The sequence below is a fragment of the Microtus ochrogaster genome, chromosome 6, assembly GCF_000317375.1.
Source record: "Microtus ochrogaster isolate Prairie Vole_2 chromosome 6, MicOch1.0, whole genome shotgun sequence".
NCBI lineage: Eukaryota > Metazoa > Chordata > Mammalia > Rodentia > Cricetidae > Microtus > Microtus ochrogaster.
The window spans coordinates 80,782,889-80,798,450 of NC_022013.1; the positions used below are offsets into that span (position 1 = coordinate 80,782,889).

General features: G+C 44.6%; 1 protein-coding gene across 3 annotated transcripts in view; it reads left to right on the plus strand.

Annotated features, from left to right (window-relative positions):
* The window catches only part of Plxna2 (plexin A2), a 203,987-nt gene that overhangs the window by 124,759 nt on the left and 63,666 nt on the right, over positions 1-15,562 (plus strand). For all 3 annotated transcript variants that reach the window (XR_003377039.1, XR_001228954.2, XM_005348915.2), the window contains exons 5-9: positions 3,867-3,967; positions 6,982-7,105; positions 8,312-8,465; positions 8,956-9,052; positions 11,241-11,355. Coding sequence is in view for 1 of the 3 variants with exons in the window: in XM_005348915.2 (XP_005348972.1) it covers positions 3,867-3,967; positions 6,982-7,105; positions 8,312-8,465; positions 8,956-9,052; positions 11,241-11,355 (591 nt within the window). In the remaining 2 variants the exon portion in view is untranslated. The remainder of the gene's footprint in view (positions 1-3,866; positions 3,968-6,981; positions 7,106-8,311; positions 8,466-8,955; positions 9,053-11,240; positions 11,356-15,562) is intronic.

Below are 15,562 nucleotides of genomic sequence, written 5' to 3' on the forward strand. Positions count from 1 at the left end.
AAAAAAAAAAAAAAAAAAAAAAAAAAAAAAAAAAAGATATTAATCCTGTAAGTCCCAGGCCATGACAGACTCACACAAAAACCTCCTGACAACACAGGCAGACAGAAACCAACTGTTGGCCATAGACAGAATTTGCAGGACTAGTGCCACTGCCCTAGTAGCTACATTTTAAACAGTAAGAAGATCTCATTTAACCTAATATATGCAAAACATTAATTTTTGAAGATGTCAGTATCAAATTCCTAGTGTGATATTTGCTTTCATTTCTTTACTAAATCTTTAGGATTGGTATATATTGGGTATTTATAGCACACCTCAGTTTAGACTAGTACTCTCAAATATTCAACAGTCGTGGAGGGGGGGCTAATGGTGATCCTATTAGTCAGTGCAGACACCACAGTCTTTCTTTTCTCAGAGTTGCCTGTGCCTTTTTTTCATGTTATCCCTGGAATACAGCACTTAGGTCTTATGACAGCTCATGTACAACTTGCAGTGGTAGCTGTGTTTTAATGCTGTTTGGTTTTATTCTCCTGAAATGTGTACTACTAGCCTATACGGACCACCAGATCAACAAGTGTTAGCTGATAGAACTAAATGAAACTAGAATTACATGAAGGTAGGGACAAGGAAAGCCCACGCGTGCTTCTTACTCTAAGGTTCTCCTCCCAGTCGCTGTGACAGCTGTTCCTCTGATTTGTGCCTAGCCAGGAGAACATAAAGAATAATGCAAGTTCTCAAGCCCAGCCTCTTTCTAAGTTTCCTGTTTCACTTTACTCCGCCTTTAAAAAAAAAAATCCCACCAGGAGGGCCCAGGAAATAGGAAAAATAGTTGTGCTGTTGGTTTCATGTTTGGAGAAGAACAGGGTTTCACTATCTCCATGGCACTTGGCATGAAAGTGGGCTTTGTTGCTGGAGACACTGCTTTCATTCAGGGCCCCCTTTCCCAGCTGCTGAGAGCCGGGCTGTGTTTTGACAGACGGGCCGAATGCAATGCAGACAGTTGTTTTAATTTCCAGCCAGATGCAGACATCACTCACAAGGAGCCCAAAACCCAAAAAAGGGAAGAGCACTGGACTGCTGCTCTTAGACCTTGCAGAGTAGACCAGAGGGGCCCAAGAGAAGCCTGCTGGGCACTGGGGTCCCAGGTATCCTGAGAGATTGAGAATCATCAGGCCTGGGCGTGGGACTCATTTTTCCAGGAGGCAGCTGTCAGAAAGCTATAGGTAGGTAATGCTGACTGTGAGCAGACTTCAAGGATTATTATTCTTTTATAGTGATAGCTAGATGTTGTCTTTCAACTGGCAAATGTTCAAGTCTCCAGCTGGATAGCTCCGTAGGACAGCATTCACTCTACATGCATGAATAACTGAGATCAGATCCCTATAATCTAGCTACCTTGTTGTGTATTCCAGTACACAACAAGAGACCCTGCTGCAAACTAAGTGGGAGGCAAAGACTGACACCTGAAATTGTCTTCTGACTATATGTGCACCATGGCAAATGCATGCCTGCATGTAGGTGCATGTGTGCACGCGCGCGCGCGCGCGCGCACACACACACACACACACACACACACACACAAATTGTTTTTGTTTTGTTTTTCAAGAGAGGGATTTTCTGTGTAAACCTGGCTGTTTTGGAACTCATTCTGTAGATCAGGCTGGCCTCAAACTCACAGAGATCTACCTTTGCCTGATTGAAACTTTTTTTTTTTTAAAGAAACCATAGTCTCAAAGAGGTGGTGAGTAAAGTGTGAGAGATAAAATTCTTGGATATCTGAATTGTAATGGATCACAGCCTCTTTTCAGGGTAGAGTCCCTTTCATAGCCGTCCAGAGGAATATCACCCTTCCACCATCCACATGATGGGTATATTTTGATCAAAGTGACTGCTGAAAATCAGACAGTTCTGATTTTCTCATGTTGAGTCTTCTCATTCTGACACCGTAAGTCTGTTTGGTAGTCCATGATCGCCTCTTTACCTCTTTCATCACCCTGTTAGGTCATACAGGGATGATTTAGAATCAGCCCAAACCCTCAGATATATCCTGCTTGAGGTTTTTAAGACAATAGTTTCCCAACCTAGATTTAAAGGGTCTGCTTTCTAAGCCAGATTTCCAGATTTTATGCTTACCTTCCCTACATCTTATTTCCTCATTGAAGGGAGGTTTGGTTTTAAGGCTGAGCATGTATTGATGGATGTACTATGGGTGAATGAGTGAGAAAAGAAAGGCAGACTGTCTCTCCCTGCCTACAAGTTCAAGTTAGAATGAACTTCTCTGTTACTGCGTTTGCCCATGATAATTCTTTAGCTTAGAAAGTCTTGTGGGTCTCTCCATCTGATGATTCCTTTCCTCACCATTCTCTTCTTCCTTCCCCTTTTTTTCTCCCCTTTCTTTCTCCTACTATTCCTATCATTTTTTATAAGACTGAGTTTTACTTTGTAGCCTACACTGGCCTGGAATTCACTACGTGACCCAGGCTAGGTCACTTATGGATAATACTCCTACCTAAGTTCCCACTGAACTCTCAAGCGCTAAAATTCCAGACATGAGTCAACACGCCCAACTGGATGCATTCATATCCTTGAAGACTCACCCTTAACTGCTGTCTCCATCTTCCTGACAAATTAGCCGGGATGCCCCTTCTCTTGAACTCCCAGGGCACTTAGTGCTAACACCAATCCTGGGTTCCAATCCTGAGCAACATACAGACCAAATATCAGTTGGGTACCGCTAACACCAGTGGACTGCTGGGCTTTGCTCGGGCTCAGTCTGTGCCATTTGCGGTGGATTCCCTGTCACTGAACTTCAAGGCCACCACAGAGCTGACATTCAATAAACTTTCACTGAGTTTGCCATTCTGACCTTCTGGGAAGGATTTTGTGAACATGTTCCCCTCAGATCTTTATCTCCTGCCAGTGGCAGAATGTTCTGTCATTGGACCAAGTGTCATGCTTTCACCTGGGCTCACACTTCTAGTAGGTGATAGTCCTCTATGGCCCAACAAATGAGCTTGTATTTCCAACCCAGCAGGCATTTTTGCAACTCAGAAGCCTCTTACCCACCCAACAACAGACACCTAAGATATGTCAAATGGAAACTCCAGTCCTCTAGCCCTTTTGCCTGGCCTTTATTGTCACATGTACTGGGCAGATGCAGGAGAGTGGTGTCCATGCACACAAAGTTCAGGCCCTTACCAAGCCTCTCCACAAAATCAAGAGGGGTTTCAAAAGCTGTGCTTTATGAAGGGGGTGGGGGGACGCAGGCACTTGATCTGCAAATTCCCACTAGCCAGGCAAAGCAGAATCAAACAGGCAGCGCTTCTCTGTGGAGCTTCCCATTTTGCCAGACTTTTCAAAGAATGGGAGATTTACTAGAGAAACTGAATGCAGACTTCAGAGAATGAGATAATTGGATCCAGGTGGTACACTTGGTTGGCTATAAAGTACTAGTGCCATGCTATGAATATTAGTTGATGGGAAAAGTTTCTCCCCCCCCGCCCATGTGTGCTGTGCAGGAAGGATGTCTCAGCCCATGCCCAGCTGAAAACTCTTCAGAGATGAGTTTGTGCCACTCAATAGCCTTTCAGCAGAGTGAACCATTTTTAACACTTGCGAGGGACTTGCCAGGCTCTCAGAAAGACACTGATGGGAAGAAGCAACAGGCTAGAGGATTTCCTTTCTACCTTTGGCAAAATCAAAGAGTCCTGAGCTACCATCCAGACACTTTCTGGTTTGAGTTAGCCTCTTTGGACTCTGCCAGCAGTGAGATGGGGACACCTGGGGGGCATGGGTGGGAATTTTGAAACACACCTTCAAGTTGCCACAACCTGACCTTCCCGTGCTCCCTTTCCTCTCTCTGCCAGGTCACCAGGGTCCCTGTTGAATCATGTGAACAGTACACAACTTGTGGAGAGTGTCTAAGCTCAGGGGATCCTCACTGTGGCTGGTGTGCCCTGCACAACATGTAAGTGTGTGGGATTCCAGAGGTGGTCCCGGCATGCAGAAGACTGGGGGTTTCCTGGTATGATAGACCGGACAGTGGAGGAAATTCCCTCTTCTGAACAGTAAAGATTATAAATGAGACACGATGTGGAAGACAGGAAGAGGCCACACAGTTTGCTTCCTGAACTCAGTCCTTTGCTCGTCTTCTCAGCGACTTTGAAACCACATGATTATATTCTCACGTCACTGTGAGAAATCACAGGGCAGCTGTAGAATCCCTAAATTTTCCAAAAGCCTCTTGCAGTGACTGGACAAGAAGCTAGGGTAAAGCATGCAGATCAGATGGTAGAGCACCAGAACTTAGAATTCCCACTCCAGCTAACTGCTGTGTGACCCTAGGTGGGTCCCCTGACAACTCCAAGTATACATTTCTCCTTTGCTAAACAGGGGAAGTGCCTATGTCACAGGTGAATAGTGATACCTAAATGAAATAATAAGTGCTTTGGAAATAAATCAGAGGCAACACAAATCAAAATAATTATTAAGGACTCTGCACCCTTGGGAGGACCCCTCTGGCCTCTTATTTCATGATTCCAAGAAATCTGCATTGCATCCAACTGGCCTCATATCCCTATTCAGATACATCCCCACCATTGAAAACAGCTCAATAGAAATGCAAAATCACACTTAAACTTCCTAATTCGAAGAGCCCAGAGGAAGAGAAAAGGGTGAAAGCCCTAAAGCAGGGGCCTGGCTAGGGATTCTGTTGCCCAATAGTGTTGGAAACTCCATGGCGCCACGCCAGCTACCAAAGCGTCTCTATGAAATGTGCTGGGTTTGGGGTGGAGGCGGAGGCAGAGGGCCAGAGTTCAGGGTCCTGCACAATAGCTCTTGGCTTCCAGCCTCTGCAGCAGGTGTTGGGAGGGTTCTGGAGGGAGGGAGGAAGGGAGGCTTCACAGATGCAAAATCTGGACTGGATTTGAGCCCACTGACAAAGGATTGAGTCCTTATTTGGGTTTTGGAGGCATGAGACTTCTCAAAAAGTTTTACAAAAGCGACCTCAACAAAACCTAGACAGTAAGTTTCCATGTAAGTCAGTCAAGTGGTCAAGATGCTAGAGCTATCCGCTCTGCTGGAGGAATGGAAAAGCCAGTCTATTTGTCTACCTTCTGTGAGGCTGACCCCACAATCTGCCGCTCTTTCTCTGAGGAATTTGACAGTTCAGTCACAGTTCCCTGGGAAGGTCCCAGGCTTTAAGCCCTCTAACCCTGCAGCAATTCCTTCTTACCTGTACCATCTGCCTCCTGCCCCACCCTCCCTCCCTGCCTGCTCTTCAGGCTTCGGCGCCTGTTACAGCTGGCATACACAGAAAGAACACAGTAGAATTACAGATTGTGGTTATTATTTATTCTCAGCCTGAGCACTGCTTTCACCAACTTGTATCAGCAAAATACCTCATCCTTCCTTTTTGGTCCAGGCCAGCTATGTCTTCTAGAATGACTGAGCCCCGTCAAGATAGCCCAGATTTCCAGTGCCCACTTGTCTTCAGAGAATCTTCCCCATCTCTCTGGGCTCACACCTTCTAGCCATTCTACCTACCAAGTTTGGATGGGGACAGGAGCTGCACCTTTCCTATTGAGCTTTCTCTTCTTCATCAGACACTCTTGACCTTCCTCCCACCCACCGTCCCAGACTTTCCAGTTAGCAGGGCAGTGAAGACTCAGCAACTTCAGCCCCAGACCTGTAAGCCTCTTCCAAAGAAGTAGAAGGTGGATGCATAGGTCTGATGACTGGGAGCCTCTGGGTCCCAGGGGAATGAAATCCTCCTCTCTCTTCTGTATGACTTGCCCCTGCAAGTGTGTCATTGTCTCCCAGACTATTATATCTCTGTTAAAGTTGTTGCCATAAATAGTATGATTAAAAAAAGAAAAGATAAAAAGAGCCATTTCAGTGAGTCAATGAGATAAAGGCTCTAGTTAAGAGCTCACTTTAAAGCTATCGTAAGGATTCACTCAAACCTCCATAATTCGTTCCTTTGACAGCATTCATATTTGGATCCATTATGTACTTGGAAAGGAAGAAGGGAAGAGCTTGGGGAGTCAGGGTAGGAATTACTGCTTGACTGTGGATTGCAGTAGTGCTATGTCCTGTTTGGCTATTGGATTTAGAGCTGCACCAGCCCTGAGCCTGGTCCATAAAACAAAGCGGGTAGGAGCCACAAGCATCTGAGTTACTTACCTGCCAGCACGGGATAAGGATCCTGGAGCCAGAGATGAAGATATCAGGAGAAATGGACACATGGACTTTCTGACAGAGGCAGCCCTGGACACATGCTTTGTCTGTCTTCTGACTTAAGGCATTCTTTCATGACACAAACATTTATTTAAAATATAACTTGTGACAGAATTTTTTGTTGAATAAAACATAGTATCTTCCATTAAAGAGCCATTAATCCAGCCAAAGATCACACACAACCTGTCTCACAGCTAAAACCCTCTCTTCTTTGCTAACACCTTTGGGAGTGTGATAATGTTATTAATCATTGTTATTAGTATCACTATCACAAGGGCTAGCACAGGGATATGTCCACTGAATGCCAGGCTGAATTCTGAGTACTAACTTACTTTAGCCTTGGAGTAGCCTTACAAGATAGCATATTGTCATCATCCTTGCTATTTTAAGGTTTAGGACACAGAGAAGAGAAAGAGTAAGTCACTTGTCCAGTGGGATCAAGCTAGCAGGTAACATTATCTAGAATGCTAACCTAGCGTTCTAGCTACAGAATTCTCGCAGCCTTACTTCTCAAGTACCCCAAACTTCTTACTTGAGCATCCCATAGTACTAACATGGTGTTCTCCATACCTGCCCAGCATCTAGGCTGGAAACAAATACCTCTTCCTTGGTATATCTTTAGCTATATGTGGTCGTGAAGAATACCTGAGAATACAAGGCAGTGGGCTATGGTGCTGGGGCAGCAAATCTCTCTTTCCCAGGGACAGTAGAGCCATGGCCTCTTATGAATCTCTCTTCGTGTAGGTGCTCCCGAAGGGACAAATGCCAACGGGCGTGGGAAGCAAATCGATTCGCTGCCAGTCTCAGCCAGTGCATGAGCCTTGAGGTGCACCCCAGTAGCATCTCTGTGTCAGATCACAGCCGGCTGGTGAGTGTACAGCAGGGAGGACGGGACACAGCACATGTCTTTACTACCGGCACATATCAATCAGAATTTCAGTGCAACAACAACAACAACAAACTATGATACAAGACCTAACAGCACATTCTTAGGACATGGTATGATTTCAGTCTTCTGTTTGTTAAATATTCAAGAAAGCCTTAGCTTGCTACTGTGTTTGGTGGGTAGGGGAGAGATTAAAGGACTGAGACTTGTTCAAAGTGTGTTCTTAAAGAGAATATTAAACACAATAAAAATAGCCCTCAGTCACCTGTCAAGGTACAACCCAAAATACTCTGTGTCCTTAGGCCCTGAGTGCAATTTCATTGTGAAGGTTTTATGAGCATTCATGAATGTTAATTAGTTAATGAACCTTCCATCGTTTGAGTTCATTCATACCCACCAGGAGGTTTGGACTCCGGTAATGCTAATGAAACAATCAGGGACGTTGTGCCTATTGTGGGAGCTGAGGACAAACTCAATGAAAAGTGGCCTGAATTCAGAACTTTTTTTTTTTTTCAAATGCTGAAAGTCTAGTTTTTTACCACTAAAATGAGACTCTGCAAACTTAGCCAGGACAGAGACTGCTGTTCTAGATGGAGTCCTTAGGTAGTATACATTATTTAGCCACCAGTGAACCTTCCTTAATCCCTTGCGTGTCTTGTGAGCGTCCTGCCCCATACCAGGGCACTGCTAGAAAGTAGAAAGCCCAGAGGAAATAGAGGACAGAGCTCTGGAGAACACAGCTTCTAAACAGGTGAGTGGTAGAACCAGCCAGGTTCCTGACCTCCATCCTGGTGAAGCTTCCACCCCCAGGAGCCCAAGCTAAAGCCTGTGATAAAGTCCCAAGCTTATGACTCACTAAGTGCTTTGCAGTTAATTTCCATATCAGATAGAGCAGGGTCTGAGATAAATATTAGTACAAATCCCCTCCTTCCTTGAGCAGCAAGTGCTTCCTGATGCTGGATAAGATTGAAGAAGATTGAAGAATTAACAATAACAATCTTTATGAAGGCCTTTGACCTCACACATCACACAACCATTTGTCATTTTAATTGCTTGACATCAAAAATGGAAGATCACTAGACCATTGCCCTTCTCTTATAGAGGAGGTCAAGGAGATCCCTGAGCAATAGCTCCTGGCAGGGAGCCTTGCCGGGCCAGTGGCTCTCCTGAGCTCTTCTTTTCCCACAGCTCAGCCTGGTTGTAAATGATGCCCCCAACCTCTCTGAGGGTATCGCCTGTGCCTTTGGGAACTTGACTGAGGTGGAAGGACAGGTATCTGGGAGCCAAGTCATCTGCATCTCACCTGGGCCCAAGGACGTCCCTGTTATCCCTCTGGATCAAGGTAAGGATTGTGTGCCATGGTGATCATAGGAGTCACCTACACAGACATGAAGCTACCTGACCAATCTTCACATACCAGATGCTAATGTTGGCTTATATGCTTGTTTGAGTTTAAAAGCACTGTGCTATGCCCTCAGTGAGATATAAGGAGGAAAAAATGCTCATTCTTCCTTAGCTGAGAATGTATTATGTGCGCTGTGCCCACTTTCTGTTCCTTCTAGGCAATAGATTGCATTGAGCTCTCTCCACCAAACTTGGCTTGAAGGGTTCTGAGCTAATATTCTGAAATTCTTTCAGTAATTGAGTATGCCTAACCAAGCCAAGGGACTCATGGAATCTGTTGCTGAGGGTTAGACTGGTTGGATTCTCAGGGGCAAAGCATGTTTGGTCAGGCTTTCTCTATTGTCTTTACTCCTGGGTGGCTCTATGACATGATCTTCCCCTCAGGGTCTTCACTGTGCCCTACGTTCTCACTTTGTCCTCTCTTGCAGATTGGTTTGGCCTAGAGTTGCAGCTGAGATCCAAGGAGACAGGAAAGATCTTTGTCAGCACCGAGTTCAAGTTCTATAACTGCAGTGCCCACCAACTGTAAGCATGCCTCGGAAGGAACCTTGTCTGGGTCTGGATATGAGTATAAGGTTCCACTTCCTCTGGGACAAGACTTGTGCAGTAGTCACATTGTAGTCTCGGGGGCTGGAGGGGAGGGGGCTGGTACGTGTTCATTTGAATGACAGTCACTTACCACAGCCCCTTACCTCATTCCTTTGGGCTCCACCCCAGTACACTCTACCCCAGTTCTAAAGTTAGGATGTCAAGAAAAGGGTCCTGACCTAGGAGCTGTAAGAAAGAAGAGGTCTTCACTTCAGGTAATCAGCCGTGGCTTTGAAGACGGGAACTGACGGCAAGTGCTGAGGGTGGATATGCCCACAAAGGAGGACAGACAAAGACAGCAGCCTTTCTCAGCACCCAGTGAGAGGGCCTGGGCTGGGAGAGCAGAAGAGTACAGCATATCCCTCAATATATATTATAAGATAGGACAAGAGGAGCAAGAAGTGGAAGTGGCCAGAGGCCACAAAGGCAGGCCAAGGAGACTAAAGCAGAATAAAAAATGACCACTACCACTATATCCCAACTCCAGATAGCCCTACTTGCGAATTGCAGACTTCTTGAAGGGAAGAATCTAAGGCAGTGGTAGCAGAATCTATTGTTTGGGAGGGTACCTGCATCACCATGGCAATCCAGTGTGATGTCACCACATTGAGTTTCTATGGCAAGGAAGATGTTGTCACAGGCAGCAGGTTTTAGTAGAGAGAAGCAGGCCTCCTTGACAGCCAAGATTCTATTTTATTGCTCAACATTGTTTTACCCTTCTCTACTCAATCCTGGAATTCAATTAAAAGAGTATCAAGTTCAGTTCCCTCTCTTTAATATGATAAGCTGAGACCCATAGATGATAAGGGCTGCAAAAACAGTGACAAAAATCAACCAGTGGAAGAGCTGGGTTAGCATCCAGCCAACATCATCTCCTTCACCCTGGTCGATATTTATTATTTACTTGTTGAATCATGTGACATTATTAAGAGTATATCAGTGATGGAGTACATGAAATAGCACTGATTCAAACTCATAAAAAGTTATTTTAGACATGATTAGCTTTGGGGTGTGCATGATTAGAAAATAATCCTTTCTGGGGTGTGTATGGACCAAGTCCCCTCATGTACATCACACCTCACTCTAGTCTGAGACCCCTGGATGGAAGCCCCTACCACCTAGACTTAATACAAACCCCACCAGGTGGCGCCAGATTGCAGAACTGTTTCTGTTTTTAACAGCTTGGTATAGTTCTGAAAGTCAGAGCTATACTAAGTTATTACATACAGAAGCTGAGGAGGAGGAAGGCCAAAACACTTAGTACATTTCCATGACAGTGGTCTACACACACACACAGACTCCAGGTAAACCCAAAAAGGAAGAAGTGCTCTCTTTGGGAAGAACGTTTATACCTTAGACATAGGCTATTGCTCCGTGCGAGGACCACTAGAGATAGGGGGGCAAAGTCATCATTCCATACTGTAACTTTCCCAAGGTCAGTAACATAGGTGCTGTGAACCAAATCAGTAAAAATCAAATGTTATTTAAGAGAATGAAATAATTGGTGATTTAACTTCTTCAAAATAATAATCACACTTAACATTATTCCTTCCAAACCCATTCCCTGCTCATTATCTCACTCGACACCTCTGGACTACCCAGGAATGTTTTTTACAGACAGATGAAGAAACTTTAATGCACGAAGCAAGTGACTTACTCAGAGTGACATCAGTGTTGGCAGCAGAAGCAAGACTATAATCAGATCTGCCTTTTCTGCTTCTGTGCTCTTACAGCTACTCTGGCTGATAAGAAATGTGCTGGTATTAACCATCAGCGATCAGACTTTTAGAAGTATAGCACATAGTATTTACCAATTTCTATCATTTAAATGCTTCCACCATAGCCGATTTCAGTCCATCGGACTGACATTCTAGCTTGCAAAATTCCTAAAAATTTATATACTAGCACACTACTGTTTTACAGGTTAAGTCATTCTCACTGCACTCCCAGTGTATCCCTAATTGTCTGCCCACATGAACATCTCAGATGCAGAATCCACAGTTATCAGCACTAGAATATGCTCCACTACTCTACCCTCCCAAGAGTGAGATTAGGATGTAAGGATAATAGCCTTCTTGCGTGGCAGGCCTGCGTGGCTGGCCCTCTTACTGTCTCCTCCTTGCAGGTGCCTGTCCTGTGTCAACAGCGCCTTCCGCTGCCATTGGTGCAAGTACCGAAACCTCTGCACACATGACCCCACCACCTGCTCCTTCCAGGAAGGCAGGATCAATGTTTCAGAGGTAAGAAGGTTCTCTGTGGCATGACAGCAATTCCAGAAAATCTGCCCCTTTGCACTGCAGATGGTCTGTCCAATGACTTAACCATGTTTTATCCTGGCCTTTCTTGGTCACCTTATCAGAGAGTCTTCATGTTATAAATAAATGATATTATAAAGTCAAGAAGGTAGTGACCAATGCCACCCCCCCCCCAGCAGAGGCTCTATCTGCTAGACTCCTAAGACTGCATTTAAGAGTGTAAAGGTAACTGTTAGTTGAGACTAAGAGCTCAGAGGAAGCATACCCAACAGACTCCATGCTCTGAGAGAGTGTAATGAATGCTGTCTATTCTTTGAGCCTAGCCTTTGCTTGGCTGTAGACTTACTGTGCTTCAATAGAACATTCACTCTCAACCATCTTTTCATGCCAACTTTTCTTCCAACTCTAAAATTCAATGATTCTTTGACTCTAATGTATTACTGGGTGGGTGGCCTTGGAGACAGAGAGAAATCCAGCTAGTAAAAAGCACCAAGCATTGCCAAAAGTCCTATTATATTATCTAGTTGAAGCTCCTTCCAGAAGTCTGGCCCGCCTTTGTCACTGACACAGTGAGATTTCATGTTGTTCATCTTTACTGTGAATATTCCACTTAGTAATTATTCACTGATTGGTTCTCTCACATTTCCCCCAATATGCTCCATGAAGCCTGCTTCTTCAATTTCCCTTTCTTTTGTCTAGTGTTTTTCATGCCCAAGGATTACCAGTTAGGACTAGACAATTAAGACTTTGTATGCTTAACACACACACACACACACACACACACACACACACAGAGAGAGAGAGAGAGAGAGAGAGAGAGATCCTCTTTTTCAATATTTTAGGAATTGCAGATATTAATGAGTGGCCATGGCGTTTTCATATTCTAATATAGCCTTTCTAGATATATCTCTTTCCTGTATTAAGCTATATTCTGCTTGAAAACATGGACCACATCTTATCTGTAAATCCTAATCCTTTACCAGTGAACATTTGTAGAGTATACACACAGGGGTAAATGGTGAACATCTAAGTGATGTTCACTGAGCTACCTGTCAATGATACTTTTTAGATGAATTTCTTGGGCCTGCCAATCTTTACAGTTGTGCTGTTGCATCAATGGCTAAACATAAAATAGACCTTGAAATTTATTGAAATAGATAAGTCTGGCATTCAATAATTCACCCTTTATGAAATGGTACATATTATATGCAGTAAGAAAGTAAAAATGCTTATTTTTTAGATGGCCCCATAACTAGGTTTTAAGATAGACCCACCCACAGCTGCCTCAGAATGACAGATCCAGGGACCCAGTCCCTGAGACAATCTAGAAAACATTCTTTTCTAGTCATTGGGCACGCTGGAATGCCACGCTGATCTTAATGGACATTGGGAATTAATTCCAGGCCTGGGAGTCTATGGGAGTTTGAAACTAGTCTTTTTAGGGATGGGGGCATAAGTGCTGAAGGTGTAGGGCAGAGGTTAACACAGCCTGGGAGACCATGAAGGAAGTCTCCTGGGAAGCAAGCCCACTACAGAAGAGCTACGGTCTGGGCAGTGGAAGCTTAGCATTCTGTGTCTCAGAAACGGACCGTCACTGTGGTTCTGAAGTTCCTTCAGAAACTGGAAGAGAAAATTGGGAGGGGCTAGTGCAGATCAGGACAAAGAGCAACAATGTGTCTGTGGAGGCCACCCGAGCAGGCAGATGGAGATCCAGAGCCAAGCCTGAGGGTGACCTGCAGCTGGAGCAAGGGCAAGCAGATTGTCACAGAGAGCAAGACAAATAAACTATGGTGGAGAGACCCGAGGCTGAGCCCCAGAGGGCTAATTGGAAGCAGGCCCAGTCCCCTTTGCCACAAGGAACCACTGACGCATAGCTGCTCCTGGGCAAGTGAAAGATTTGAAAGTCCCAGAGAGCTGGCTAGAGAGAAGCCACTGCTTCCTTGTTACTCAGGATTCAGTGATCACCAAAAGATCTTGGGAGCAAACCCAGGGGTTTCCATCACCGGTTCAGTCCAATTTTCCTTCTTTGGTGTCTGTGCCTTGAGTTGGAAAGCAGCATCGTTCTTGTCCCCTTTATCTCCCCATCGGATTATAAGGGAGCTGCTCTTCTCCTCATGCATGCTGGCTATTGGCATAGCACCAGGACCTAATGGAGGCTATGAGGGAAGCTCAGAATCTATCCTGCTGGCTTGACTCAGCAAAGGAAGTAGAGGGCAGTTTCCCAGCACAGTGGCTAGGGCCACTTTCTCAAAGTCCTAAAAAACAACTGAATCTTTTTACAACACATTCCTTCCTGATCAATGGCTTCCAGGCTTAGCTTTTTTTTCCTGTTCAAAGCGCTGCTTTAGGTGACCGTGTTCCCAAAGTTTTAGTGCATTTGTCCAGTTTTGGTAAAGTTGTTTTAGGGGCTGTAAATCCTTATATATCTTTTTTTTTTTTTTTGGTTACTAGAATATCTTTTTCCAATTCCATCAAGCCCCTCCTCCAAATTTGAATCAAAATTTCATGCCTGTATACTTGGTGGAAGCAACGTATCACTGATTAGCACTGCCAATTAGCACCACAGATTAGCAGCACTGTGGCGGTCACGCCTCATGTGTTCAGAGTTCTGCAACTGTGGCACAGTTCTCAGTGAGCCTTCCTAGGACTGTGCCATCAGCATCACCTGCAAAGTTGCTAGAAATTCAAATTGTTGGGTGCTATCCCAGATGATTGAAGATTGAGAACCATTGACAGATGGCATTTCAGTTAATTCTCTAAGCTGAATGCAGTTTCACATAACTCTTACTTGACATCTGTAGTAACCAGAATGCCAACAATTTAGGGGCATTGCCCAAGGCTATGGAGAATTCAGCATCCAGAAAAAAACTGACTAGTTTGCTCTCTCAGAAAATCGGTGCCTGTGAGCATGTTGGTCTCCATGGCCACCATTATGTTTGCAGGCATGACTTTGATCTGACCCCTTGCTTTTGGTCATGAGGGCTCAGTTGTGGCTGGACGAACACCAAATCTATCTCCACAAATGGAAAAACTTCCAATGGAAAAGTCAGAGGGCCTTTTTTCAGATGTTTATCTACCCACATCCTTCCAGAAGCTGCTGGGCCAATATGCTTGGGCCTGACAAGGAAGAACTGATAGGTTGAGCCACAGCACATGCAATTCTGAAACAGGAATATAGTAGCTTACATCTATTGGGCATTTTTCATGTGTGCATCACCTTTATCTGTGAATCAATTTCATTTGGTCTTGACTATTTATTAAGCTCATTCTGTGACAGACAAAACTGAAGTTCAGTATTCCTCTGATGGTTGGTCTAACAAACACTGATGTCAGAACTCAGTCCAAAGTGGCTTTGAATACAGCTTGAATCTCCTGATTCTGCCATATATGTACATATAGAAGAAATATTAACAGTTGTTGGCCCAGCCTGTTACCACACAATCTCTGCATACCCTCTTTCATGTAATCTAGTTGTTAGGTGTTACTAACACTATTTTGTTCATGAAGAAGCAGAGCTTCGCTCGGATCATCTCTCAAGGCCTTTGAAGGTGCTGAGCTTCATCTTTTCCACACCCTCTCCCAGTCAGAGCCCTCCCTCCAGCTTTCTGAAGACTACCTAAACCTCTATCTCCCTGCAACACAATGTTAGCAGGTAGTATGCACAGGAATAGGTACAGCCATCAACCTTGAAAGTGCATCTCGCCCCACAGTTGGAACAGGCCTAGTGAGATGTAGATACATAAATATCTTTTTTACACCCATCCCAAGGGAAAGATAGAACCAAATAAATCCGATTAGCTTCCCAGGACGCTGGCTGCTCTCACTCTTTGAAGTCCAGTGGGTGAAAATAATGCCATTTCCACCTGGAAGAAGTCCTTTTGAGGACTAACAGGTTCCCAGCACAAAATCAGGGGGGCGTCCCATCCCAACTGAGTGGGCAGCAAGGCTGTGGCTGGCCCTGCCTCTTACCCAGCCCTGGGTTGTTCTCAAACAGGACATCTGTTTACCTTCATTTAAACTGAGACACCTGCTGAGATTTGACTCCAATAGGGGATAGATAGACCGAGGAGATAAGATGACCTAAAGTTGTTACTGGAAAGTCTGCAGGACCATCAGGGGCCTTAAGTATTTTAAGAATGTTAATGAACATTCTAAAAAAAAAAGTTTTATGGTTATTAGCTTTCTTGTCCTT